Source organism: Neohortaea acidophila, assembly GCF_010093505.1.
Source record: "Neohortaea acidophila strain CBS 113389 unplaced genomic scaffold BDY17scaffold_9, whole genome shotgun sequence".
Taxonomy (NCBI): Eukaryota; Fungi; Ascomycota; class Dothideomycetes; order Mycosphaerellales; family Teratosphaeriaceae; genus Neohortaea; species Neohortaea acidophila.
The window spans coordinates 559061-580626 of record NW_022985518.1 but is presented as its reverse complement, the minus strand read 5'-3'; the positions used below and the strand labels follow the sequence as shown (position 1 = coordinate 580626).

At 57.7% G+C, this 21566-nt stretch overlaps 9 protein-coding genes across 9 annotated transcripts; 4 read left to right on the top strand and 5 right to left on the bottom strand.

Annotated features, from left to right (window-relative positions):
• Positions 1-1026: 1026 nt before the first annotated feature.
• BDY17DRAFT_255571 (cyclin-domain-containing protein) lies at positions 1027-1971 on the bottom strand (the record flags this gene model as incomplete). Its single annotated transcript, XM_033731539.1, has 2 exons — positions 1027-1263; positions 1324-1971. 2 exons carry the CDS (start codon positions 1969-1971, stop codon positions 1027-1029), a joined length of 885 nt encoding a protein of 294 aa, XP_033587201.1.
• Positions 1972-3384: 1413 nt separating this feature from the next.
• Positions 3385-4141, bottom strand: BDY17DRAFT_326515 (proteasome core particle subunit beta 1; the record flags this gene model as incomplete). Its single annotated transcript, XM_033737527.1, has 2 exons — positions 3385-4049; positions 4114-4141. The coding sequence occupies 2 exons, from the start codon at positions 4139-4141 to the stop codon at positions 3385-3387; spliced, it is 693 nt and encodes a 230-aa protein (XP_033587200.1).
• Positions 4142-4586: 445 nt separating this feature from the next.
• Positions 4587-5586, top strand: BDY17DRAFT_326514 (alpha/beta hydrolase BEM46/Esterase/lipase/thioesterase; the record flags this gene model as incomplete). The annotated part of the gene is made up of 3 exons (XM_033737526.1): positions 4587-4678; positions 4736-5374; positions 5430-5586. 3 exons carry the CDS (start codon positions 4587-4589, stop codon positions 5584-5586), a joined length of 888 nt encoding a protein of 295 aa, XP_033587199.1.
• A 714-nt stretch (positions 5587-6300) lies between these two features.
• Positions 6301-7698, top strand: BDY17DRAFT_302106 (tryptophan synthase beta subunit-like PLP-dependent enzyme). The gene is made up of 2 exons (XM_033734360.1): positions 6301-6538; positions 6615-7698. Exons 1-2 carry the CDS (start codon positions 6462-6464, stop codon positions 7591-7593), a joined length of 1056 nt encoding a protein of 351 aa, XP_033587198.1. The 5' UTR covers positions 6301-6461; the 3' UTR covers positions 7594-7698.
• BDY17DRAFT_302103 (uncharacterized protein) lies at positions 7699-11781 on the bottom strand. Its single transcript, XM_033734359.1, has 2 exons — positions 8345-11781; positions 7699-8286 (listed from the first exon to the last, which is right to left on the bottom strand). Exons 1-2 carry the CDS (start codon positions 11474-11476, stop codon positions 7744-7746), a joined length of 3675 nt encoding a protein of 1224 aa, XP_033587197.1. The 5' UTR covers positions 11477-11781; the 3' UTR covers positions 7699-7743.
• Positions 11782-12029: 248 nt separating this feature from the next.
• BDY17DRAFT_326511 (uncharacterized protein) lies at positions 12030-12749 on the top strand (the record flags this gene model as incomplete). The annotated part of the gene is made up of 1 exon (XM_033737525.1): positions 12030-12749. One exon carries the CDS (start codon positions 12030-12032, stop codon positions 12747-12749), a length of 720 nt encoding a protein of 239 aa, XP_033587196.1.
• A 143-nt stretch (positions 12750-12892) lies between these two features.
• On the bottom strand, positions 12893-14316 carry BDY17DRAFT_318268 (peptidase family M48-domain-containing protein; the record flags this gene model as incomplete). The annotated part of the gene is made up of 2 exons (XM_033736174.1): positions 12893-13116; positions 13176-14316. The coding sequence occupies 2 exons, from the start codon at positions 14314-14316 to the stop codon at positions 12893-12895; spliced, it is 1365 nt and encodes a 454-aa protein (XP_033587195.1).
• An 859-nt stretch (positions 14317-15175) lies between these two features.
• On the bottom strand, positions 15176-19102 carry BDY17DRAFT_255663 (SNF2 family DNA-dependent ATPase domain-containing protein; the record flags this gene model as incomplete). Its single annotated transcript, XM_033731547.1, has 2 exons — positions 15176-16719; positions 16756-19102. 2 exons carry the CDS (start codon positions 19100-19102, stop codon positions 15176-15178), a joined length of 3891 nt encoding a protein of 1296 aa, XP_033587194.1.
• Positions 19103-20038: 936 nt separating this feature from the next.
• Positions 20039-21474, top strand: BDY17DRAFT_326507 (terpenoid cyclases/protein prenyltransferase alpha-alpha toroid; the record flags this gene model as incomplete). Its single annotated transcript, XM_033737524.1, has 3 exons — positions 20039-20086; positions 20149-20724; positions 20776-21474. 3 exons carry the CDS (start codon positions 20039-20041, stop codon positions 21472-21474), a joined length of 1323 nt encoding a protein of 440 aa, XP_033587193.1.
• Positions 21475-21566: the final 92 nt, after the last annotated feature.

Sequence of the window (21566 nt, the reverse complement as noted above, 5' to 3'; positions counted from 1 at the left end):
CGTCGTCGGTTCTCGAGTATCTCCAGCTTTCCAAACAGCCGGCAACGCGCGCGACAAAGCCAGCAGGCTGTGCGATCTGGATCTGAGATGGAACACACGGACTGATCCACGAGACCAGAACTTCACGAATGCCATCGACTATCGCCCAAGTCCGCGTCGTCGGTTCTCGAGTATCTCCAGCCTTCCAAGCAGCCGATAACGCGCGTGACCAAGCCAGCAGGCCGCGCGACCTCGCTCTGAGATGGAACCGTGCAAGCGAATGACAGAGTACGCAACCACATCCAGAACACCGCATCCGCCGTCGGCAGTGGAGCATACTCGATCCAGCAAGTCGGCAACGCGTACGCCTCGACCCTGAACTCGAAGACCTCGACTCGTCAACGCACCAGCCCATACAGCATTGAAGGGGGAGTGAAGAAGAAGAAGAGATCGCACATACCGCGCATCTCCCGAACGATGGAGAAGGTCACCGCAAAAAGCATAATCATCATTGTCCATTCTAGCCTTGATTACAACGCCGCACCTAAAGCCCTCACCCTCTATATCCGCTCTTTCAATCTCGCAAAAGTACCCATCGAGCCACCTCCTATTCTGTGAAGCCCCCGTGCACAGCAAAGTGAGTAATGAAAATGAAGAAGAGACGCAGAAACCATCGAACGCTTGCAAGAACAGACTGGAAGAACAAAGGCAGGTCCCGCGCGCAGCATTCCTCGACAAATCAGCAGAATGTGAGGCCAAAAACAAAGGAAATCTGGAGGAGGGGGCAAAAGGGCAAGTCTATCGAGGAAGCTCTAATAAGCCGATGCATAACAACTGGAAGCCCCTGGCCCCCCCTCCCATTCTATTCTCGATACCCGGAAAGAGCAAGTAGCGAAAACAAAATCAAAAAGCCGCCTCGAATCAAACTCCCAACGCCATTCGTGTCATTCGCGGGGTGGGTATATGAGACCGCCTGATAGCAGCCGATGAGTGTAATGTGAGCTGCATGATCTTCGCATCATTGCATCGTCCCGAGAGCGCGTTCTATCACGCCACGGCGCGCACGGTATTGGTGCTGTCGGAGGAGCTCTCGCTGAGCGAGCGGGCTTGCATCGCCTGCGCCTGCGCCGCCTTCTGCTGCGCGACGACTTCACGCGCGTAAAACTCCACCAGCATTGTGCCGTAGGCTTCGATTTCCTCGACGGGCACCGAGAGGCGGAAGTCGTTGAGGAGCAGGAATTGCAGTTCGAGATGGTTGAGCTCCGGTAGCGGGAGGCCGCCGACCTGGTGGTATCTAAGTCAGTGTGATTCTGTGATATTGGCGTGAAGTAGTACGGGAATTACCTTTGCATATCGGGAATTGGTGTAGAAGATGTCGGAGAAGAATTTGCTGGCGCATGTGACGCCGGCGATGACGAGGCGGTGGATGTTAAAGCTGTCGACGACGAAGAAATGCGAGAGGTTGTATGGGTCGATGGACATCGGCTCGGGTGGGTTTGGGGGTGATTCCGAGCCGAAACTGCGGCTGTGGGGAGTCCCCGGCCGTCCATCCTCCACCCCTTTCTCCATGTAGCCCGAGGGCGGAGGGGTGATGGTCTGGGTGTCCGGAGGCGGGCTGGATGTCGTCACGCCTTCCATTGCATCGGAGGCGAGCGACTCGCTGGAGCTGCGCGCGCTGCGATTGTGCTCCATTGCGCCGCGGTTCGCCTGGCGCAGGCTCTCCATGGGGCCCGCATTGACTTTCTCCGTCATGCGGTCAAAGTAGACCAACAAACTCAGGAAGACCTCGTAGCTCGTCGGACAATATTTATTGATGCGGCTGAGGTAGCTGAGGATGGTGATGCTGGGCACGTTCTTGCCGTGAAAGGCCAAGACGCTGCTCGTTTGAAGGTTCAGCGGGGTTGAGCCGTCCAGATGGGGCGGTTGGCGGTGCAGGTGTTCATGCTGTTGGTCGTTGGTGGTGGTAATCTTGGTCAACAGGCCAGCGACCATTTCGATGATATGCTCCACCTTCATCTCGCTGATCTCATACTGCGGACTCTCGCCTCCATCCGCCCTCGAGCGCGACCAACTGCTGCTGCCGAGCTCGGAGAAGGCGTCCATGTCCTGTGTGGCAAAACTCTGGATGTGCTCCAGATCTCGCACTTTGATCTTCTTGGGCGCCGCTTGCCGCGCGGGGCGTTGTGGCGACGCCATGGCGGTGTCTGATGGTTGTGAAGGGGGTAAACCGGGTTCCGGGGGCGGGGCATGTCTGGGGGCGTCTGTTACTGCCGGACTGGCTTGGGGGTGATCGGGGTCTTGTAAAGGTTGGGAGATGCTGCGCGGGGCGATTTGCGGGCGGGCATGCTGTTGTTGTTGGGTGGTGGTGGTGTTGGAGGAGCTCGATGCTCGTCGGGCGGTATGGGTCATGGGCGCTTTCCACCGTGGCCGGGGATCGTCGTCATACGCGTGCTGGCGGGGGTCGGAAGAATGGGCGAAGAGGGAGTTCACTGCATCAATGACCACAGACATGGCAGCGCATTGAGGAGGAAGGGGTAAGGTAGAGGCTGGAGGAGGAGTAGAGTAGATTAGCCCAAGGCGCTCTTCGCATGTGGCGTGACACCACGCGGCGGGAATGTGGCAAGACCACGAGATCTGGTGGGCATTGCAGTCGCGTGGGTGACGGTATAGAGGAGCGCAAGGGTGGGGTGATGGATGAGGTGGCGGTCAAAGAGGTGGTGGTGGTGGTGGAGGAGGAGGAGGATGCGGGAAGCGGGCAAGCGCGTCAAGCAGATCCCAACAATTGGACGGTGACACCACAGACGACGTACCTCCATTCAAAGCTACACTGACACAGGCACCGTCGGTCAAGTAAATGAGACGGTCCCGCCGAGATGTCCGGATTGCTGAGGGAGGAGAGGAGGAATCCAAGAGGAGGTGGTGGAGGGTGTTGAGGGAGGGCAAAAGCGCTGGAAATGAGGACGGAAGAGGGCAATCCGGCGGGATAAATTTGTTGCTTAAAACTACCGCGCAGCTAATCAAGTGGCTTTGGCTGGGATCCGCCGGGGAAGCAAGGGTTTCGTGATGTCACGGCAGACCACCGCCTGCATATGGACGTGAGTGTTGGAAGAGGTTGGATGTTGCAACCGCTTTTTCTGCTGGTTGCCTTTTCATCCTCGCCGCTGCCTCGCTCTTGCCTCAACAGCTCGAAAGTTATCAAGGTAGATGTGGATCGTGATGAGCGAATGTCGTAAGCGCGAGAAGAGCGGTACGGGCTAGTGATTGGTTCTACAGCCGTGCCACTCGGTACCTCTCCCGACGCTGATTGCACTCCACGACATGAGAGATGGGGTAAGGTGTGATAAGGTACAGATATGCCTCGCTGTCTCCCTCCACCCTTCGCGCCATGCTGCGCTACACTCCACACTATGGCTTGTCCGTCCCCGGGCCCTCGTAGTTGCGATCGGGCAGGTAGAGATGTCTGACCGCGCCCTTGGCCGTCAACACCACCATCCGGATCACGCCCCCCGAGCTGCCATCCCACTTGATCGCCTCTTGCAGCGCGCCCTTGACAAACGCAATCCCCTCCGCCTCCGTCATCCCCTCGCGCCAATTCGCATCGCAGTAGCCGTAGATGTATGTCGACCCGGACCCGCCAATCGAGTAGGCTTGTTTGTGCAGCGAGCCTCCGAGCGGGATGGCGTACACCTGCCCGCCGTGCCGGTGATCCCATCCTGCAATGATGATGCCCGCACTCAGCTGGTCCTTGTTATCGTAGCACAGCTCTTGAAAGATGGCCGCCGCCGTCTGCGTGGTGGGCGGCTCGTCGTTGGTGATGCCGTACATGCCCAGGTGGTACTGCACAATGTCCGCCACCGCCTGCGTGTCCGCCGCCGACCCCGACCGACAGCACCAGATGGTGTCGTGCACCTGTGTGAGCTTGTCCGTCACTCGATTTGCGATGTATGCTCCCGTCGTTGTTCTGCTGTCCGCGCCCAGTATCACGCCGTCTTGGAAGTTAATCGCCATGATCGATGTGCCCAGGTTGACTTCGCCGGATTTGAGGTGATTCATGTCGACGTGGATGCCATCTGGGAGCAGTCAGTCAGCAGGGGGCTCATCCCAGACATCCTATCCTTTGCGCATGCGACATACCTTCCCCAAGCATCCCCGTGGGCCCCATGTTGTGTGGTTGTTGTGTGCTTGCCGTCAGAGCAGTATGTCCTCCTCCTTCGAGACAATGCGCAGCGATCTACCAAGCGCCTTCAAGCTGTGTTTGGAGATGGAGAGGATGGTGATGAGAAGGACGGAGGGTGGGCGAGGTGTGGGAGCTGCGTCAAACAAACGCCAGGCTGCTTCGTGATTCGCGTTAAGCTCCAAACTTTCCGCCACAAGAGAGGGATGAGTAAGCACCTCAGCTTGGCGCGAATGTCGACCTCCGACTGCCTTGCACCGACTGCATCACAGCCCGAGCTATTGTAAGATTTGCCGCAGTCGGTTGCATGATTCGAACGAGGATCTCCCCGACTGCACGGATATCCACTTGCTATCCACTTCGTCCTGCGTCGTTTGTGAGAGAACGAGCGATATGTGCTAGGCCTCAGCAGCTGTATACCAGGAATCTGCAAATGGCGTCTTGGTGGGCGTGGGTCAAGTGGCCCTTCTACTTCGGGGGCGGTCTGGCCAGTCTGACTGGCGGTGCCTTGTACTATTGGCAAAAGTAAGCCATCTATATCCATCAATCGTCATCTCGAACAAGTATTCACCCCAAGTCCAGCGAACTCATCTACCCTCGAAACATCCCCCCAGGAGCGCGGAAAGACGTCCCAAAGCCCTCTCAATTCGGTATCGAGGACTATGAGGAGTTATCAATTCCCACGCCGGATGGAGAAACATTGAGCGCGTTTCTCGTCCGGCCACCCAACAAGTCACAAGCCCGGCCCATCACCATTCTGACCTTTCACGGCAATGCAGGCAACATTGGCCACCGTCTGCCCATCGCTCGCGTGCTCGCAAACGACCTCCAATGTACCACTTTGATGCTCGAATACCGAGGGTATGGCCTTTCCACCGGCGACCCAAACGAGAAAGGCCTCAAGATCGATGCTCAGACGGGCCTGGACTACATCCGGCAACGCGACGACCTCAAAAGCAACAATATTGTCATCTACGGGCAGAGTCTCGGCGGCGCGGTCAGCATCGACTTGGTGGCGAAGAACAAGGGGACTGGCGACATCAAGGGATTGATTCTGGAAAACACATTCCTCAGCATCGCCAAGATGATTCCCAAGGTCATGCCGGCGGCGAAGATCCTGACGCCGCTTTGTCACGAATACTGGAAAAGTGAGGAGACCATTCCGCAGATCACCGATATTCCCATTTTGTTCCTGAGCGGACTCAAAGATGAGATTGTGCCGTAAGTCTGTCGTCATACGTGGGCATAGATTATTCGTTGACGCTGAGGTATACAGACCATCACACATGAAGGAACTCTTCCGATTGAGCAAAGCGAAAGGGTTGGTGTGGAAGGAGCTCCCGAACGGCGACCACAACAACACTGTCGGCGAGCGCGGATACTTCCAACACGTCAACGACTTTCTCGAGCAATACGTGTTGAAAGGGCCTTAGGAGGAGCGATCAGCGGGTACGGAGGAGAGCAGAAGACTACTGCCCAGCATTGTTGCTCGCTTGTTTCGTGGTCCACGAGCGAGAGTGGAAGCCGGCAGCTGACTGGCAGCACGATTTGGAAGCGAAGTCAGGCGGTATCAAGCAGTTCTACTTCGCTGATAAAAGGGTCACCCGACATTGGCCAGTTGGCAATCGGATGCTTTGCGGAGCCAAGGGCGTATGCAGAGTGACTCCCAGCCTTGGCAACTATGCATGCGGTAGAGAGATAACGAGATTACGAAGACACCAAGTCGGAAGGACAATCCGTGGCGACATACGCTTCCCCTCCGCGTGCAGCTCATGTGACGGCGGGAACGCACGGCAACGGCAATGTTTTGCACGCGAAACCGCGTCCGCATGCGCCTTCTCAACGCAAACAAAGCCCGACGAGAGCAGGCTGATTGGGGTCCCCGGACGAGGCGAGGCGTGTGGGCGAAGTTTCGCGCAAGTTATAGGGTAATGAGAACGTAAAACATCGCCGCTTCGGGTCACGTTGTCCCGGGTAGCGGCGGTTCACCCGCCCGCTTTTCGCCCATATGCCGCCAACACCTCATCCTTCCACTCTCTCCAGCGACCAGGCCCTGCCCACGGCCCAGCATGCCGTTCGCCTTGCCCGATTTTTTTACCCACATGGAGTCAAGATAAACCCCGTGCCGCGCAACACGCCATGGGACTCCCCATAAATATCTGACGAGACGGTGAGGAAGTTTTGTTGTCCGCTTCCCTCTGTTTTTCTCCTCCTCCATTCAGTACTCCTCCAGCGTCTCTTCTCTGTGCTTGTCCTCTGCACATCTCCCATTCCCGTCAATCTCCACTCTTCACACAATATAAGCAACATGGCCGTCAAGGACAAGAAGCCCTGGCGCCAGACGCCCCTCGTCGAATCCGACACCCTCTCCAAAGCAGCAGGATGGTAAGAATACCACTTCCCGCCCATCCTGCCTCCTCCAACCTGCAGCGAGAACAACCAGATCACTAAACCGTAGAAGCAGAATCTTCCTCAAACTCGAGAACCTGCAACCCAGCGGCAGCTTCAAATCCCGCGGCATCGGCAACCTGCTCTGCACCGCCATGCGCCGCGCCCAGAACCCCCATAACGTCCACTTCTTCTCCACGTCCGGCGGCAACGCCGCGCTCGCCGCCGTCCACGCCGCAAACTTCCTCGGCCGCCCGTGCAGCGTCGTCGTCCCCGACACCACCAAGCCCTTCATGGTGGAGAAGATCCGCATCGCCGGCGCGGCGGAAGTCGTGCAGTTCGGCGCGGGCTTGCGAGAGGCCGACGCACATCTGCGCGAGGTCATGATGCCGCTTGCTGAGGCGGCGGGGGCCGAGTGCGTTTACGTGCCGCCGTTTGACCATCAGGACATCTGGGATGGGCATAGCACGCTGATGGACGAGCTGCGCGTGCAGTTCAGCGAGCTGGGCGAGAGCGCGCCGGAGATGATTGCGTGCTCCGTTGGCGGTGGTGGCTTGATGTGCGGCATTGTGCAGGGCCTCGACAGGCTGGGTGGACAATGGGATGACACGCAGGTTCTCGCGGTGGAGACGCTGGGCGCCGACTCGCTGGCGCAGAGCCTCGAGGCGGGCGAGCTGATCACGCTGCCGAACATCACATCCAGTGCCGTCACCCTGGGCGCGCGCAGGGTGGCGGAGCGGACATTCGAGCTGGCCAGCAAGTACCAGGCGCAAGGCCGGTTGCGCCACGCCGTCTACACCGATGCGGAGGCCGCCATGGCGTGCTGCCGCTTCCTCGACACCGAAAGGATGTTGGTGGAGTTGGCGTGCGGCGTCACCCTCTCCCTCTGCTACGACGGCAGGCTGAAACAGGCCCTCGGCCGGCCGGTGCATCCCGACGAGAAGGTGGTCATTGTCGTCTGCGGCGGGCACAGCGCCACATCGAGCGTGATTGAGCAGTGGAGGGTAGAGGCCGCGGAATTGGAGAGGACCCAGCTGGTCAATGGGAACTAGATGATGAGTGCGCTTGGGATGAAAGGGAATACCTAATATCAGGGTCATGGCTACGCTTACTTCATAGAAGGGACAACGCTTGCTTGCTTGCAATCAATCAATCAAATGCTCGCAATGATTTCAACACCCCATGCCTTGCCGCTGGTTCCATCATCGTCCATACTCCAAGCACGGCACCACCACCGGTCCATACTTCATCGGCTGCCCAAACGCCCCCTCATTCTGCACCATAAAGTCCGCCGCGAGACTCAGCTTGCCAGACTCCTGCGGCCCACCAGATGGAAAGCCGGAATTGCCCACCGTGACCGGATCATAAATCACGCAAGCCAGATAATTCCTCCTGCCCATCAGACGGCGCAAATCCCGCGGGCGCCCATCGACATCCGCGGCGAAAATCTCCATCATGTCCTCTTTGGTGTCGGTCGGGACGGAGGGCGTGCTGCGATGCCCGTTCTGCGGAATGTACAGCGGCTTGTTGTTGTGCAGCAGCTTCAGCACGTAGCCCGGCGTGGGCGCGTTGACGATGCTCGCGGTGATGAGCTGATACATCGTTTTGTGGTCGCTGAGCTTTGACGGGTCGTGCACGAGGCCGGCGCCGCACACATTCACGCTGCCGCTGAGGAAGGTCATGCGCATGGACTTGTTGTGCGCGATGCCTTGCAGCGTGCGGATGAGGTAGGTGCGCTCGAGATCCTGTGTGATGTGTGTTAGCGGGGAAGATTAAAGGTAGGGTGGTCGAAGAGAGATATACCTTTGACTCATGCGTCCACAGATCCCTCAATTCATCCAGCATGTCAATCTCGCCAAAAGGACTCAGCACTCCCTGCATCAAGCCCGACTTCCCCACGGCCTTCTTAACGCCGTCAAAACCGGAGTTCACCATCCCCTTCGCTCCCACCACGCCTGCCAGACCGCCAACCACCTTGCCAGCCATGTTAAAGCCACCAGTGACGAACTTCTTGCCTGTGGCAACGGTGTTCGCAACTTGCTCCACGCCCTCTAGTCTGGGATAGATGATGGGCACGGGTAAGAGCCAGATGCAATGTTGTACGCTTGGCGGCAGCACGGCGACTTTCGGAAACAAGCCCTGATACGACGGGCCTGCAAGGACCTGAGTCGTCGTCCTCTCCGACCGCGTGTCAGGCCCAACCACCACCACAGCGGGGCCCAAAAACTTGATGAAATGCCATCCTTGCCCCGTGATGGTGAAGAGATCGACATCGTTGGACACATTGCGAAGGATCTCGTGGGTAGTGTGGTGCTGAAAGAGTAAGAACATATCAATCCCGATACGGCCGATATTGCGGAAAATGTGGCTCTGCTGCATGTACTCCGGATAGCTGCCCCAGCCGTCGAAGATGTCGTGGTCGTCGAGACAGCAGATCTGCGGAATCTGCGCAAACGCCTCCCGCACCGCCGGCTGGTCGAAGTGGCTCGTGTAGTAGTGAAAGAAGGCGTGCACAACGTCCTCGTCCATCTTCGGTGACCAGGGGGCATTCTTCCGGTTTTCCTTTCCACTCGTCTGCGTCCATTGCTTCAACGCGGGGATGTCTTTCCACAGTCGATCGGCGTAGATCTGTCCGCCAAGACCGATCTGGGCGTGGAAGCCGCCGCATTCCTGGTGTTTGAGCAGCACATCCTTCCACATGAGGGGAATGCCACCGAGCCGGCTCCGCTCGTTGGCGTTAACGTTCAACGCAAAATCGTTACCCGAGTGTGCCACAAAGCGCCAGCTAGTCTCGTACCGCCCAGCGACGAGGAATTCATACCGCGTGCAACCGAGATGCGAAGTGATGGCATAGGTCCATTTCGCCGGTCCTTGCTCGTCCATCTTCAGGTCGACATCGTATCGGTAGAACACCCATCGCTGGTGGGAGTGGATCGGGTGGGCCTTCAACTGCCGTGGGCTGGGGCTCAGATCTACGCTCTGATGGATGTGAATCGTTGGCGGCTGCTGGGCATCGGTGATGAGCATGATACTGCCCAACCACAGCCCTCTCTCGAGATCGAGATTCGTGTAGCGGAGATATGGGCCAAAGTAGACACCGTTGGTGGGAGCGACTTTGAACATGTCTACGCCTGCGGTCGGCGGTGGCGGTCCAGTAAAGCCGGCGACTGTCGGCGAAGCAATGGCAGCCATGGAGAGGCGATCGTAGGTGCCTGCATTCGCTTGCTGGTTGACCGGAAAGCCGGGTGATAGCGGCTGTTTGAAGACCGAGCCCACGGGGGAGAAGGGCTGGCCAACATATGTGCCTGTCGGGCTCATCGGCTCCGAAAGGCTAAGCGGAGTAGGTCCTTTGGGAAACTCCCACTGAGTGGACTGGGTTGGTAGGTGAATGTAATAGTATTGACCGGAGTTGTTGTCGAGGTGTGCAATCCAACCTTCTGGCAGGGGAGGGGGCGAGACAGGTTGCTGCGGTTGTGGTTGCTGAATAGCCACCTGATTGGCGTGAGCGACAAGGATCGGCGACATTCCCGGCGGCAGGCCTCCGTTCTGTTGCTGCGGAGATGACGAGCCCTGTCGATTCCGCTGCGGCTGTGGCTGATTCGTGTCATTCGCGAACGCCGGGTGCTGCGAAACGTTGGGATCAGCTGTAGGTGGCTTCCTCGCCGATGCAGACGCTCCTGAGCCAGTAGCCTGCGGCGTATTCGCGTATCTTCCCTTTTCGTTCGGGTACTGCGAGTTGGGAGTTCCAGCCGGTGGAGGCTCATATGCAGGAGGTGGCTCTTCATGAAGATTCAAGCGATTCACCTCGCCCTCCAATGGTGCGCCAGTTTGGGTTCTGCTTTGTCCAGACCCTTGCCGGCTTCGCTGCTGCTGGCTCGGTACGTCCGACCCGCGCGACTGGACTTCTTCGTTGCCCTGAAACATGACTGGAGGGCCATGTGGAGAAGTGCCCGGACGTTCAGTGGGACTCCATCGTCCACTTTCCGCTCCTGCTGCTTGCTGTTGAGGGGGCGGGGAGGAATACTGCGCCTGCCTTGCTGCAGCCGCCGCGCTCTGTGCTTGCGAGGCGGCGTATCTTGCCTCAATGCCAGTCAAGCCATTTGTGGGCATAGTATCGGTCGCCGGCGTCTCGGGCGGCGGAGGAGATCCTCTGTTGCCTTTGGTGGTCGATATAGAGGCGGTGCTGTTCAATCTGTTCACGCCTGCGGGGTCGGGAAGGCTCAAACCGGCCGCGCTTGTCTGAGGTGGAGCAGCTCCCAGCGGAGGGGGATAGTACTGCTGGGAGGCTTCCGACCCCTCCGAGCGTATGGAGTTTCTCGGACTAATCTGGAAGAGGGTGCCTTCCTCGTCCTCTCCTGCGCTCTCATCCGCCTCGTCCGCGTGCTCATCCTCGCTCTTATAAGGAGGCTCGGGCCCGCCCGGGGAGTCTGGTGGAACAGGAGCATCGGCAGTATGAACGTTCTTGGCCGGGGCTCCGCGGCGTTGCGCCAATGCGCCAATCGTGCCAGCAGGATTGGAAGGTGACCACTGGCCAGTAGGGCGGTTGGGATCGTTGGCCTCAAACCTGGCCCTCGGCGGCCGAGTCGCCACACCACCCGATCCACTGCCCGCACCCGAGGAGGCGTCCGAGGAAGCCATACTTCTTCCTCCCCCGCCACGTTCCTCCGCCGGGGTGCCGCTTCTACTACTCAAGGCTGGTGCTCTTCTGGGATTTGGTAGACCGCCGGTGGGAGGCGGAGAGGTCGGCGGTCCATAGTGTGTTGTTGAGCTGGAGGGCGCCTGGTACTGTGCCCACTGCTGGGTCGGGAGAGAGTTGGCGCTGGAAGAGGCGGGTTGCTTGACGATGCGAAGGGGTTGTGGAGGTTCGTCATGGGAAGTTTCTGCGGTATCGTTGAGCCAGAGCTCGTTGTCGTGCTTGGAGCTTGCCATGGTCATGCTAGAGAGGCGCTCTGGGGCCTGCCGACTTCGGATGAGCTGGATGGGAGCTGCGCTGTCTCTACGGCCGTGATGCGGGTGCGGAACGGAGGAGGAGGAAGGAAAGCTACATCAGCTTGCGCGAGAAGGGCGGGCCAGGAAGCACAGGACAGCACATGCGCCGGCTCCCACTTCCAACCGCCCGATGCATGCCGTGTCTAGAGGACTGGAGGAGTTTCGCGTGGCCTGGCGGCCGCCGGAAGCGCTGCGATCAAGGCAAGGTGCCTGAATAAGCGCGCATCACCCTCGATCTTCCCACACCCGCGACGCGTGATAGGCTGAAACCCCCACCATTCTTTAGTCAGCCAGCCCCTCTTCGAGAGCTCATTGGCTCCTTCTATTCTCCGATTCGTTGCACATGCGCGACTTGGGGTGATGAGTGCCTGAGGCACACCACAACCCTGCCAAACTCTATCCAGAAATTTGACTGCGCTCCCGTCCATCTTCTGCCTTCCATATCTTATTACACCACGTCACTTCACACGGCCTGTTGGCCGACACCATCCAATCCAACATGGCCGCCCGACCCGCCATGCCCTCCAAAACCTCCCTCCCCCCAACATTCCACCACCCCCACCTCGAATCCTCCATAACCCCATCAAGAGCCCTCGAAAGCGTCTCAGCCTTCCTCCGCAAGAGCGAGCGCCAACCATACCTCCACCCAGACTGCACTCTCTCGCGCCGCGGAATCACTTTCTCCGCCGAATCAGGTCCAACCGGCGGGCCCGCAATTTCCATCCTGCGCCGCATCGAAGCGGGGCTGAAAGGCGAAAGTCTCCCCATTGAAGATGTGGAAGAAGCCAACGCGGAACTCGCACAAGCGGACGACGCAGAAGCTGAATTGCCCGCCGGCGACGACTCGCGTCTCGACGCACTGCTTTCACGCGCGTCGGGGAAGGGTACCAAGCGAAAGCGCAGCGAGATCGAGCAGTGGGCGGAGACGTCTTCTAATGCTGCCTTGCCGCTGGCGGGGGCGGAGGAGGATGCGGAGGGGCAGCAGGTGCTGGAATTGGAGTCGTTTGCGAACACGCCGATGCATGCGTCGGACTGGCAGGCTCAAGAGGAGTATGAGCGGGAGCAACGGCCGTGGGAGGGCGAGGTGGGCGAGCGAGAAGGTGCGCCAGCTACGAAGCAGAATGGACGGATACCAGAGGTGGAAGTGAAGGATGACAGTGGGGAGAGCGAGACGGAGAGTGAGGACGAGGTTGAAGAGTCTGGAGAAGAGCACGGGTGAACGCATGTGCGAAGTGGTCACCCAGTCCGACCTGATGAGCTATGCCCTCCTGCTTTCAGCCCTGAAAAGCGAAAGCGACGTTGACACCGACACCAACGCTATGCAACGCAATGCTTACCCGAAGAACGAATAGTCGTCAGCCCTCAAAGTTCGTCCTTCGCCTTCACTCCGCCATTCGCAACGCCGGTCCCAACCGTGGTGTCGCCCTTCCACCCTACCGCCTTCAATCGCTCGGTCAGGATGGGATGCGAGTAGTGGTAGCTGGAGTAGAGATAGTCGGCATCCATCGAGCTCAGATTCTGGATCTGCAGTTTGATCAATGCGCGGGCGAGGGATTCGGAGTAGCCGAGGGAGTGGGAGAAGGCATCTACGAGCATCGTCAGTACATTCAAATGGAATGAAAACATCAGAAATGGAACAACTCACCAGCCTCAAACTCCATACTCCGCGTCAGGATGTTCATAAGCAGCTTGACAATACTGTCCGTCGGCGACAGCACTTCGTTGAACAGGATGAAGCCAATGATGATCGGCTTCTCCTTGTAGAAGCCAAACGCCTCGTACAACGACTTGTTGTTGATGAACACGCTGAACAACACAAACACATACAGCAGATGGAAGCTGCTAATGCCGAGCAGCTTGGTGGTGTGGCCCTTCTTCCAGTGGCCCAGCTCGTGCGCCAGCACCGCCTCCACCTCCTCCACCTCGCTCTTCTCAATCAGCGTGTCGTAGATGACGATCTTCTTCTTCCACGGCAGGCCGGTGAAGTAGGCGTTCGAGTGCGCGCTGCGCTTGCTGCCGTCGATCACCTGCAACTCCGCGAGCGGGAACTTGAGACGTTGAGCCAAAGCCTCCACGCGGTCTTTGAGCGGTCCGGCTTCGAGAGGCGTGAGCTTGTTGAAGAGCGGCACGATGAGGATGGGGTAGATGGTGATGGCGGCCAATTGGACGGCGAGCGTGAACGCCCAGAGGTAGAAGAAGAAGCGGTCGCCCGTCTTCTGAATAATCCACAAGAACGCCGAGCCAAGCGGGATTCCAAACCCGAGACTGAGCGCCTGCGACTTCAGCAGATCCGTCACCCACAGCCCCAGCGTCTGCTTGTTGAACCCAAACTTCTCCTCGAGCACGAAAGTGTGGTAGTAGGAGAACGGCAAGCCGAGCAGCGTCTCCGCGAAGCCATACGTAAAGGCAAAGACCAAGCTATGCGTGATCTCGCCCTGCAGTGCCTTGGGCCACCACGCCTGCAGCAGCCAGGTGCCCGTCACGCGCCACAGCCAGGGGTATACGTTACGCGTGATGACAAAGTAGTTCTTGATCTGGGAAAAGACGCCCGATACGAAGCCGAACTTTGCTTTGGCGCGCCCGTACGCTTGCGACTTATCGTAGGTCTTTTGGTCGATCTCACGTTTGAGCTGCGGCGGGGGAATGGTGCGGCAGAGGACGCGGTATTGGCGCCAGCTGAGGTAGGATTCGAGGGCGAACTCGCCGATGGCGAAGGTGAGGATCAATCGCTTCCAGGGGATCGAGGGGGTGTCGAGGAAGGCGGCCAGGCGGTGGAGGAGATCCATGATGGATGGTGGCCTGAGATTGGCCGGCCGTCCTGGGTTGAGAATGGCGATACGGATGGGATGGAAGGAGTGCTGTTGCAGCATACACTTTCATGACACGCAATGGAAACTCGCTTCGAAGCTTGGACCTCCTTGCGTCCCAAAGAGGAAACTCCGCAGCAACACTTCCGCTCGTCGTCTCCCGCTCACACACTTTTACCCATCCAACATCACCTCTGTCCATCTCTCCGAACGGCGCAAAGATGCTGTGTCTCCGATGCCTCAGCAGGGCTTTTGCGCCGTCAACACGCACATCACTCCTCTCCACCCGCCAAACACCACCACTACAACGCCTCGCGAACCAGCAGCAAAGGTAAAAACCCACCACCACCACACCCAGAGTCGCAAAAGTACTAACAAACCACCCATCACAGACCACTATCCCTCGTCTCCCGCTCCCTCACCCGACCAAAACTCCTCACACCGCCCCAAGGCTCCACAAAGCCCCTTCACCCCGACACTCCAAGCTCCGCCTTCCAACCCTTCCAGCAGCCACAATCGATCCAAGCGCGAGGCGCAATCAGAGATACATTCAACCCGTCACATCGCGTACGGAAAAGGCGGCATGGTTTCTTGTCGAGGGTCAAGACGCGGAATGGGCGGAAGACGTTGAAGAGGAGGCGGGCGAAGCGGAGGAGTACATTGAGTCATTAGTGCGGAAACAATGAAGAAGAACTGATGGAAGGCATTGAGTTTGGTCTGGCGTTGATCGCATGGCTTCGTAGATGTACCATTGCTGATTGCTATGGACTGCGGCAGAAATCTCCAACAAAGCGCAGTTTGTACTGTTTCTTTGAACGGCATATCCATAAACTTTGCCTCACTCTTCCATCCATTCTTCACTCCCCTGGAAGACCTGCCCAGGCCGGACATCCTCCATCGCATCCCCACCCTGGCCCATCCCCTTCTCCGGCACCTTCTTCGCCTTGCCAAAAAGACACTGCCAGAGATCCCCATTCCCCACAATCTCACCCCCGCCCTTGCCCGGGACCAACAACTTGGAGATCGGCTGGCTCTGCAGCTCCTCCGAATTCGCCACCTCAATCGCATTCTCCCTCTGCTGCACGCTCAGCTGAGGCGCTGGAGTAGAGGATCGCGACTTCTGCGCCTGCTTTGTCTTTTGTTGGCGAGACTGCACGTGCGCCAGGCGTCTGGTGACCGAGAGTTCGTAAATAGATTCCTCGACGCTGTCTTGAGTGAGGTACATCCAGACGGTCGTGGGGCGCGTCTGGCCAATACGATGCACGCGCGCAATAGCTTGTAGCTCCACGGCAGTCTGCACAAGGGGTTCGCAAATGATCACGTGCGTGGCGTTGACGAGCGTCAGGCCAGAAGAATCCGTCTTGGCGTCGAGCAGCAGGCAATCAATACTGGGATCATGCTTGAACTTCTCCACCGCGCCTGGACGACCGAGGCGAGCATAGCCAATCTTGAAGTCGCGCAGAGCTGTGCCCAAGATGTCGAGGAATTCGCGGAACTGGGAGAAGACGATGGTCTTTGCGCCGGGGTCGTGGGAACGAAGCCAGTGCAGTTGGCGGCCGAGAGTGTCGATTTTCGTCCCATAGTGGGCGGGAAGGTCGGTCGATTGAATCTCCTGGAGAAGATGAGTGTCAACGTCCGCATAAATCGATGCGGACGCGTTGGCGTTTTGGGAACTGGAAGAGGGGGAGGCCGAGGTGTCCGGAGAGGTGGAGTTGGACAGCACCTCTTCCTGTGCGCGGAGGAGCTGAGGTTTGTACGTCACGTTGTAGAAGTCCGCCGACTTAAGGCGAGTCCTGCACTTGGGACAATTCTGGTGCGAGCTCCACCACTGCTGAATGCATTCCTTGCAGAACTGGTGTCCGCAAGTGGTCAGAACGCCATTCTCGAACTTGGTCACGCAGATGATGCAGATCTCGGGCTCGGTCTTGTCTCGGAGGGAAAGAAGATATCGCCGGTGGCTCTTGCTTTTTGACAAGTTCTTCTTTTGATCCATTTCCTTGTGCGTCGCAGCCTGCATGGCTTCTGCGTCCAGATGCTCGTCGAGCTCTTCCTTGTACGGTTTCACAGCATCGGAAAGCTCTTGCAGCTGTCTATAAAACTCCAGCCGTCGATTCTGCGTGGAGCGGAAGAGGTCGATCTCCTTCTCCAGAGCTTCAAGGGTCTTGGTATAGGTGGTGAAGACCGACTGCAGAGCGGAGAGATGTTTCCGGACCAGCACGCGCTCTACAGCTCGCGCCCCAGATTCATGTCCATGCAGCGAAGTCTCCAGACCACGCGTCTCCTGTATAAGACCACGGATGGATCCGATGTCTTTATAATCATCGCGAAGCTTGTTGCGAACCGTCAACAGCTCCAGCGTGAGTTCAGGAGCGTGTACCGCGACTTTCATCTCGTCAATCACTTTCTCGTCCAGTCAACTCTTCGCATGCCTTCGGAGCATCTGGGCCTCGTGATCGATGAGAGGTGCCGCCTCACCGCTGATGACGGTGTTGAGGTCGGCTTGGATGAATTTGCAGGCGTCAAAGTACGCATACAGCTCATCTTGCTGCTTGGTGGAGTCCTCATACTCCTCACCCGTGGTTTCATCGGCATCCTCGTTGTCCACTAAGGGTTTCAACAGGAACTCGGCCATCTTACTCCGCCAGCCGACAATGACTTGCACCAGTGCCCGAATTCCATCGAAAAGCAAATCGCTCTTCTCGACGATGCGTCGGCTTTCGATCCCACCGAGACTCTCCAGATCTTTGATCTTGGGGATCTTTGTCAATTCGTCCTTGGCCTGCATGTCACGAATCGTGCTCATTACACTCTCCGCCCTTCGTGCACTCGCCTTCAAGATCTCCCTTCGCACGAGCTTGGCCCGCTCGTATAGACTCATTTCTTTCTCTTCCAGCTCCTTGAAACGATCCGAATCCGGGGGAGTCAGGCTCTCGTCGGATTTGATCAAGAAGTATGCGGTAGCGGCGAAGAATGTGCAGGCATGCTGCATTTGGAGTGAGGTACGCAGATTGTTCCTCTCTCGACCAATGATCGGTGCCGATTCCGAGCTTGAATCTTCGTCGTCCGTCTCGTCCATTTCGACCTTTCCATCCAGAGGAATGAAGTCCCCCGAATGCTGGCTCGCTTTCAGGGCCACAAGACGATCTCGACATTCCTTCACCGACACCTCACTCGACGACACAGCGTCGAGATATATAGGGAGAGCCTTGTCATACCTATGCGGGTCATCCCCCGCGTAAGCATAAATATGTCCTCGCAGCAGTTGTGTGGCCAAAAGTGTACGCTCGCCGGTGCGAATGCTGGTCTCGTTGTTGTCAATCATGACTTCCAACACCTCATCGACCGTTCTCAACGGACCAGTGCCTTTGCCGAGAGCCTTGCGATTTTTGCCGCCGACACCCGGATGAAGGCATGTCTGCCGCAGACGAACCAAAAACGTGCGCATCGCCTCCACTGTGGCCGGATCCTCCGGGTCCCACTGATCGCTCGTCGGCGAGCCGTCTTCGCCCACACCCACCGCCTGGCACATCTCTTTGAAGAGACTTCCATAGTGCTGTTGCTCGATTGCAGTGAATGGCACGGTGATGACGACACGTTTCTGCGGTGGAAGGTTGAGATCCTCTCTAATCTGAGCTTTGGTGTGCCTCAACGCAATGCTTTTGAAGATGTCCCGGAACAGGTGTCTCCCATCGGCAATGAGACGCCGCCAGAGCTTTGCGTCGTCGCATAGGGGCTTGAAGCGTAGGAAGATCAATAGGCCGTGGAGGTCCGAGACATCCTTCCTTAGCGGTGTGCCGGAGACGGCCCAGCTGTTCACGCGTGGCAGCACGCGGGCAACTCGAGCGGCGGCCGTGACTCCAGACTCGACCATTTGAGCTTCGTCAAGGCAGATGCGCCACCACTGGATCTGCACCAAAGGGCTCTTCTTGCGCTCAAACTTCGGCTTGTGGCGCATGTTACGTTCGGGCGGATCCTCAGCGAAGTAGATTTCTCGCCCCAAAGTGTTGTAGGTCGTCAATACGACGTCGTAATTCGTCGTCAGGTCGGCAAATAGTTGGGTCTGGTCTTTTGACGATTTGGCTGTGATGCCTTCATACACGAGGACCTTCAGAGCGGGCGCGTGTTTGGCGAGTTCAGAGAGCCATTGCTGTAGGATCGTCGGGGGAGTGATGATTAGCGTGGCCTTGGAAGGTGTGACATGCGTGTTTGAAGCTGCATCGAATACTCGATCACGCGCAACTCCGACCTGGGGATGAGAGCGTACGAGGGCCAGCAATTCCACCGTCTTGCCCAGGCCCATCTCTTCTGCCAACAGTCCGCCCAAAAGTGGTTTGTCTTCTTCTGAAGGTGGGTCTCGTTGCGCGATGCCTTGCAGATTACTGACGTAGCATGTGTTTCCATTGAGATCCTCGCTTGTGTGGAAGAATTTCACATCCCGCCGATTCTGCACGTTGGGTATCTTCCGAATCTGACCGTCGGAGAGCTGCACCCCCTCTCGCTCCAACATCCAGTGAACAGCGCGTTTCTGAAAGGGATATAGCTCAGTATCAAGCACGTCTTGGAAATGCTCTTTCACATCCACGTCTCTTGCTGGCACGTGCACACTGTTGTAGAAGTCGTGTGGTGTCCACGGTTGAGTGTCGTCCGCCTCATCTCGTCTGTGATCTGGAAACGCTCGATTGAGTGACCGATAGCTGAGATTGACCGTGGCTGGGTTTGCGCTCACTCCGCCCGAGAACGCAGAGACGCCGGAATTCCACAGCATCGCCAGTTCGAAGCGTACTACGGTGTAAAGCTGACCGCGCGATCGCGTGAGTGTACAACGATGAACAAACGCATCGTTCCATCCCCAGGAGTGGTTCGAGCGGGCGAAAGGGGTCAATAATTGAACCATCTCGTCAGGCAGACGGGAAACGTCAACGGTCAGCACCGGACCCTTCTTCCTCGGACTCGCGAACTTGAGTCGATGACCTCGATCAAAGAGATCGACGAGACCACACGGTATCACAGTGATGGTATGCGCGTCTTCAAACTCAACATCTCTTGCGACGGCTTCGGGTTGGACAGGAGAGTCGTAAAGTGTGTCAGGGAAGTGTAGGTCGACGATGAGTCGCGACATGGGAATCTGCTTTGACTCGTCCACCACCGCAGCTCTCACAGGAGCTTTGACGTTGTCCGTCTTGCGCTTTTTCGCGGGAGGTTCATCGTCGGAATCGTGGTCGTCTTCGCTGCGGCCGAGGAAGCATCGCATGGGATCGAACGAGCCGGCTTCTACGAGGATAGAAGACTCATTGTAGGAGAGGACCTTTGTGGAGTACACACTGACGACGGTGTGCTGGCGGCGTTCCGACATCTTGTCGGGCATGACTCCATCCAGGAGGGATGAAGGTGGAAAGAAACGAAAGAGATGCGGGAGGGAGGTGAGTGACGGAGCAGCTGCACGCGCTTCGGCTTTTTGCCTCCCTTATCGATAGCAGGGGTCGAGTCGAAGGCGCCACGCGCTGCTGCCTTCGCAGAGAAAGTTCGGCGCGGGAGAAACTCTATTCTGCGTCCATATTGGTGGTTTGACACCTCAGGCCTTCATAAGCATCTCCAAGCCAGATGTTGTTCAAGTCGTGTAGTCAGTAAATGCGAGAGTGAAGCAGCACATGCAGACGCGTCACAACCAGTGAGCACATAGCTCTTTCTAGTTCACGACCAGATGGCTCCAATCGAAGCAGCCAACATAATGGAGCCATGCCTTGACAAGGTCTGTCGCAGACCTCCTTCCCCTCCAACACAAGCCCAACGACTGAGTGTTCCCCAATCTAGACGCGCCACATCAAATACTGGACACGATGCATCAAAACCTTCTTGCCCCACCAATACACCAGCAACGACAGCAACCGCATGTATCTCGCTTTCCTCATGCTCAGCGCCCTGGATCTTCTCGGTGTACTGACCACCACCTGCTCGACGGAAGAACGACGCGACTACGCCAACTGGATCTACCGGTGTCAGCACCCGCGAGGCGGCTTTCGAATGTGGCCTGGGACTGACTTGGGGGAGCGAGCGAACGAGTCGAATGCGAAATGGGATCCCGCGAATGTGCCTGCGACGTATTTTGCTCTTGCATCGCTTCTCATCCTCGGAGATGATTTTGGCCGTGTCAGGCGGAAAGACACGCTGCGCTGGTTGAGACGGATGCAGCGGGAAGACGGGTCTTTCGGCGAGACGCATGTGGACGGTCAGCTTGCTGGAGGACGGGATCCGAGGTTCGGGTATTGCGCGACTGGGGTGCGATGGATGCTTCGTGGGAGTCGGAAAGAAGGGCGGCTCATGGTAGATGGTGACCAAGTCGAGGACATCAATGTTGATGCTCTCGTCGAGTGTATTCGAAATGCCGAGGTGGGTACATGTTCTTCATCATTGATCCATCCCCACTAACATCTACTCAAGTCCTACGACGGAGGCATCGCAGACCAAAGCCTACATGAGCCACACGCAGGCTACACGTTCTGCTCATTAGGAGCTCTCCGTTTCATGAACCGACTCCCCACCTCCTCCACCAAACCTACCGACACGCGCCGAGCCCCCTCGAACCCACAAGAAGTAATCCGATGGCTCGCGCACCGCCAAACCGACCTCCTCGACCCAGACGCAACCCAAGACTCCGAGTTCATCGGCGCGCACCGCATCAAAAACTCCCAGCCAGTGCCACCCTCACAGAGCGCAACAGAGCCACCACCACTAACGCTCCACCAAAGCCCCGACAAATCCATCATCACCCCCTTCGACCTGCACACAGATGGCGCAGCAGGCATGAACGGCCGCCCGAACAAAACGGCAGACACCTGCTACGCCTGGTGGGTCGGGGCGTCGCTGCACATCCTCGGACAGCCCGCGCTGTACAATCAGCAAGCGATGAGCAGATATCTGCTGGACAAGACGCAGCACCCGGTGCTAGGTGGATTCGGGAAGTTCCCTGGCGATTTGCCCGATTTGTATCATAGCTGTTTGGGGCTTGCTGCGCTGGCGTTGGCCGGCGGCGGCGGGGATGTGAAGGAGGTAGATGCGGGGATGTGTGTGAGTAAGGAGGCGAGTGTGCGATTGGAGGCGCTTTGGAAGCGGTGGGATGACGAGGAAATCTCACGATGATGTGCATGACGAGATGCAGTAGATGTTACATCTATAATGCATGCTATTGAAAGGATATTTCGAGTCAACCACGGACCGAAATGAAATGGGCA

What these genes read in the sequence shown, in the direction of transcription:
- BDY17DRAFT_302106 (XM_033734360.1), top strand. Translation starts at nt 6,462, where the DNA reads ATGGCCGTCAAGGACAAGAAGCCCTGGCGCCAGACGCCCCTCGTCGAA. An exon ending in CTCTCCAAAGCAGCAGGATG is followed by an intron (nt 6,539 to 6,614) that starts GTAAGAATACCA and finishes AAACCGTAGAAG; the next exon opens with CAGAATCTTCCTCAAACTCG.
- BDY17DRAFT_302103 (XM_033734359.1), bottom strand. Translation starts at nt 11,476, where the DNA reads ATGACCATGGCAAGCTCCAAGCACGACAACGAGCTCTGGCTCAACGAT. An exon ending in TGTGGACGCATGAGTCAAAG is followed by an intron (nt 8,287 to 8,344) that starts GTATATCTCTCT and finishes CACATCACACAG; the next exon opens with GATCTCGAGCGCACCTACCT.